Here is a 5,239-nt window from a genome sequence, read left to right as displayed (position 1 = left end):
CACTTCATTGGTACCGCTTCATCCGCAGACAGGCTTTCACAGCTCTGAGCACAGAAAACCTCACAAGAAACAGAATTAATTCTACTCAAATTAGACCGCACTGAATATTACGTTACTATTATCTCCGTCCTCACTTATAGGGACTGGAACTACACAAAAGTACCTGCCCTATCCAGAATAGCCTTTTCTCTCACTTTGACACTTGGGGCTGCTATCCTTTCACCCTCCTCCATGGCTGTTAGCTAGCTAGCTACAAATGCGTTTCGATTTATTTTTTACAGTGATAAATATATCAAGATAGCTAGCTAATATGAAGTTTAGGTAGCATGTGATATTTAATTAACTTAACTATATCTATACAGTATGTAAAGTTGACTAGATAGCTAGCAGCTCATTTGAGTTATCCTGCACTGTAGCTAGTTAGCTCATAATACATTTTTTTAAAACATTTTCGAAATGTATTCACTTAACGTTACTTGAATAGGTTCTCCCAGTCATTGTGGACGATTGGAAACAGGGCAGCAAAGTTTGTCACGAGAGCGGTTTAGAGCATATTACCATTTACCTCTGAATAAATTCATGAAATGGAGAATGGATTCAACTCTTAACCCATTTAATAACCAGACCTTCCTACAAACGTGTTACGCTGAATTATTGACGCACAATTGAGTAGTGTCCATATGTTGCCAGCACGCCCACAAGCGAGCCACTCTGTGCGGCAGAAGCAGCACTCTGCATTTTACTGCGTGCTAGTATACACGAGCCGTATCGCCATATTGGGTACAGCCAGGGAGAGGAAGAGAGGCCCAACTCTACAAAAAACATCTGTCTCCCTCCAGCAGGAGGTGTTATTCGTTGTTTCGCCCACCAAGCAAGGCGTTTTTTAAGAATGTCGAATTTGGTCAACAAAAAGTATGGATTATTTTCTAAGTGAGGTTTATTTGATCGAATATAAGTTTCGTAATGCTTAAATTGTTACGAGTATACTGATATAAGAAAGACGTGACATCCCGGCAAATTTTAAGGATAAACACTTTATATTGGAGTTGTCTCGAGATGGTTATGCATATTAATGAAATGAGGCTAGTAGCATAGCATCTCTCCCCATTCAGTACAGACGGTTGACGTCAACCACCGTCATCGAATATTGAAAAACTGATTACAATATTGAGATGTATCCACCAATCCAAAGAAAGGATAGGCGGGAGCTAGACAGCTCAGGGTGCCGCGTGTGGACAACGACTCCCATTGTTAGGGCGGAGAGACATGTATCTTGTCAGTATATCCATCATCTTTGGTACAGCACAGATGACTTAGTTCCGTAGTCAAACGGCAGAAAACAACCAACAGAACTAAACCGTCACTAGTCGGGCAGATTGAGGGCTAGTCACGTTGGCTGTTTACGGATGCTATGCATGCGTCTCTATCTTGTGATCCAGGTCGCTTATTTAAAAGGAGTACTTGTTTTTTGGGATAAACCGTCGCGATATAGGGTCGTTTTCATATGTGCAACAACATGTCAAATGTTAGTCTTTCGAATGGGAGTCCGACATTGGAAAGGGTGGATCCGCGCCCGACGGATCACACGAAGCCCCAGATTTGCAGAAATCTTTTCGGATCGGTGGATCATGACGAATTTGGGAGGGAGTGTTTGGTTCAAATGAAAGAGATGGAGAAGGTTTTTATTGACAAATGGAATTTTGATTTTCTAAACGACGAGCCCCTTCCCCAGGGAGATTATAAATGGGAACCGATGAAAAGCAGTGACATGCCAGACTTTTACAGCAGACCGTCTCATAAGCGAGTGTGGTCCTCTGGAAATGTGGACCATAACGGGAATCATGGAGTCCGACCGAGCTGTCCTGCGAACGGGGCTGAGCTATCCGAGAAGAGCGAGAGGCAGACGGATTGTCACCACTCTCACAACGGGGCAAGGAAAAGACTTGCAAATCCAGGTAAATTATGCAGTTTTGAAAATGTACTTGAGCATTTAAGTTAACCAATCAAAAACGAGTCAGACAGTCTCCATCGCACAATATGGCACAGTCGAATTAAATTGTGGCAATCTGCGAGATTGTATAACAATTCTGCGTCACTGCACTGATAAACTCGCAGAAAGCCAATACTTTGTACCGCACACCGCTTGATTCCGTTGATACTTATTTTCTTTCCAGAAAGACACGCTTTGTGATTTCGTTGATTTCTTGACATCTTGAGTTTTGAATTGTTTGTTCTGCTGTGGCCTAATGAATAGCATGATTATATGACCACTTTTGTTTGTTATTTTTATTTTTTACTTTAGTTTATTTGGTAAATATTTTCTTAACTCTTCTAGGACTGCGCTGTTGGTTAAGGGCTTGTAAGTAGGCATTTCACTGTAAGGTCTACATTTGTATTCGGCGCATGTAACAAATACAATTTGATTTGACTTGACTGTTTAGCTTGATGATAAACTTAATTTCGGAACTATTCAACCGAGCGGGAAATTAGCTTTTTTTTGTAGAAAAACTGTTTACTGACATATCTTTAAATTGTGTTTTATCAGAGCCCCAAAGTACATGTAAAAAGTTGCATTCCAGTGAAGAGGATGAAGTTGTGTCAAAGTCAGTAGAGCAGACACCCAGCAAAAACGATTCCAGGACACATGAACACTAATACCAAGGTAAGAACATCATCATGCATTTCCAATTTCATACTGTAAAATGAGCATAACCCGGTTGTTCTAATAACCTTATTATAAACATAAGCATTTCAGTTTTTATGCCTATGTTGGATTTTAAATGTGAAGCCTTAGTGATGACACACTTTTGTAAACGCCCCAGCTATCTGGTCTAATATTAACTTAAGCAAGCCTAGTTCAAGTGCAGAACAGTAGTAACACGTCATCAGCAGGCTTTGTATGAGGAAGGGTTGTTTTCAAGAGAATGAGCTCTGCAAGCTGCTGCTCTCTCACTCTGCAGCAGTCTGTCTTGAGTGACATGTTGACATTTAATGTACACTTTTGCACTGTTTACTTGCTTCAACAGAATACACAATGCATGATACTGGACAACTAAACTGTCTTTACTATGCATGTGTTATAACCTTCAGGCTATGTCCCCATAACCCCTTCTGTGAACAGAGCTAATATGAATTGGTTTTCCCCACAGTGCTGAGAAGTCCTCCTTTTTCGTTGAATACTGTACTTCAGGACCTGAAGAAGAGACGAGGGATAGAAGAGAAGACAGGATACAAAATGGCCTGCCTTTAGGAGGGAGGGAGGCTGTGCAAGCACTGAATATTTACACTAAAGTTTTGGCACTCAATTTAATCCAAACGCTTCAAAAGCAGAAAATGTAGCAGTGTGCCAAAATGTTTTTCCCTTTTTGCTCAGTTTAATTTTTACTACCTATGTTTCATTTGTAGCACATAAAACATAATAGTATTATGTTGTTAAAATGCGTGTCTTGAAGAATTGCTGTGCAGTTTTCAAAAATATATTGTTTGTTTGTAAAAGTGGTCATACGATATCCTTGTTCAGGTATAATTGATAGTTATAAATGTAGATTATTTCTAAATCAGGGTTTTTGAGAGTATCTCATCAAATAATCAGTTGTTTCTATTGTGTGGCTTTTTGCAGTGTTCATTGGTAGTACATAGTTTGAAGGCCTATTATTCAAAAACTGGTCTTTAGGGTGGGGTCAATTCTATTTCATTGATGAAGTAAACAAAGTTTCAAATTCCAATTTTCCTCAATGCTTTTCAATGAGAGAAAATATTTGGAATTTTTGTTTATTTCCTGAATTGACTGAATTTGAATGTAATTGACCCAACGCTACACTAAGGTCATACTGTCAATCAGAATGACTTATATGCTACATGACCTAACTAGATAAAAGTTTACATGCAAATCATATATTATTATTAAGTTTTCCTACTGCGAAAGGGAAAGAACCTGCCAAAGTTTCAACATGTGTCTTATTTTTATGGAAAAATTATTAAATGACTAGGGCTTATTCATGGCATAGTTAGAAATTATTGGAAAAGGTTAAAATATATAAGTTCCCATTTTTCAGTATTAATTATTATTATGCCGCCCTAAAATCAGTTGGTTTCCTTTAACTTATTTATAATGTGGTCCAGTTTGACCAGAGTAGCCTATGCTCTCAGATGTGTTGTAACCACTGGGCACTTTGCAAACATAAATATGTGAATCAACAATTTGCCTCTCATTGTGTGTTGAATTCATGTTGAGCATGACATGGCACTATATAGATTAAAGACAAAGTTACACTGCATGTAACTGTATAAAAGTTTGAAGTGTATCTTTGTATATTTCCTTGTAAAAATTATAGTAACTTATTTTTTGTTCAGGTTTTTGTGGTTGTATGGATATCCAAAGTGGCATTTTATGTGCATTGTTATGTAAATACTTTTAAAATGTTGTTTTTGGATACAAAAGGTTGCAAAACTGAGCCTAATTAAAAATATACCTGTATATTTTGTATTGTGTCTCTGAAAAAGGCAATCATTTGCTAAAAAATTATATTGGGTTAAATAAAAAAATGACTTATTATTTTCATAATTGCATATTATGTGCCCATTCATTTTCCTCCATATGTCCACATTGTCACAGTATGCTATACATTGTTTAATTTAGGCTATAGTGCGCAAGGGCCAACCTCGGCCGTAGGCTAGTAAAGGTATTAGTTATGACATGGTTGATCATGTGTAAAAACTCACGTATGTACTAGTCACCCAGGTATTATAGTTGCGCAGCAGGACGCGAGTTTAAGGGATCCTTATGTGAAAGGACAACGACTAGTTGCAACTTTTGATCATTCATCCCCTCCTCTCTCCTCTAACTATTCCCTAGGTCGTTGCTGTAAATGAGAATGTGTTCTCAGTCAATTTACTTGGTAAAATAAGGGTTAAATGAAAACATTAAATAATAATGCTACAGTTGAAAAAATGCATGACGCTACTGTTTATTGAGTGAAGAGATTCTTTAGAATTGAAAACGCTATAGATTCCACGAGACATGTTCAAGAGAATGTGCATAAAAATAAATAATTGGACTTCGATTACACGTGGCTCGCGCTGCAGAGAAGGTAAACAACCTCATTTGTAATGTGCAAACTACGCTAGTGTGTCTAGGATACTTTACAACTATCGCAATACACACTATTTCCATGTGGTATCAAAACAATGACGCACAACTCTATATTACAGATCTTGGGCTGATTTTACGCGCCATTCT

General features: G+C 38.0%; 1 protein-coding gene across 1 annotated transcript; it reads left to right on the top strand.

The window, feature by feature from the left end:
• The first annotated feature begins 1,120 nt into the window (after positions 1-1,120).
• On the top strand, positions 1,121-4,564 carry LOC139393318 (cyclin dependent kinase inhibitor 1Ba). The gene is made up of 3 exons (XM_071141867.1): positions 1,121-1,955; positions 2,546-2,662; positions 3,150-4,564. The coding sequence occupies exons 1-2, from the start codon at positions 1,505-1,507 to the stop codon at positions 2,653-2,655; spliced, it is 561 nt and encodes a 186-aa protein (XP_070997968.1). The 5' UTR covers positions 1,121-1,504; the 3' UTR covers positions 2,656-2,662; positions 3,150-4,564.
• The last annotated feature ends 675 nt before the right edge of the window (positions 4,565-5,239 follow it).

The sequence above is a fragment of the Oncorhynchus clarkii genome, chromosome 33 (genome assembly GCF_045791955.1).
Source record: "Oncorhynchus clarkii lewisi isolate Uvic-CL-2024 chromosome 33, UVic_Ocla_1.0, whole genome shotgun sequence".
Classification (NCBI taxonomy): domain Eukaryota; kingdom Metazoa; phylum Chordata; class Actinopteri; order Salmoniformes; family Salmonidae; genus Oncorhynchus; species Oncorhynchus clarkii.
Note: the sequence above shows the minus strand (reverse complement) of the source record. Positions and strands in the feature narration are given on the sequence as shown.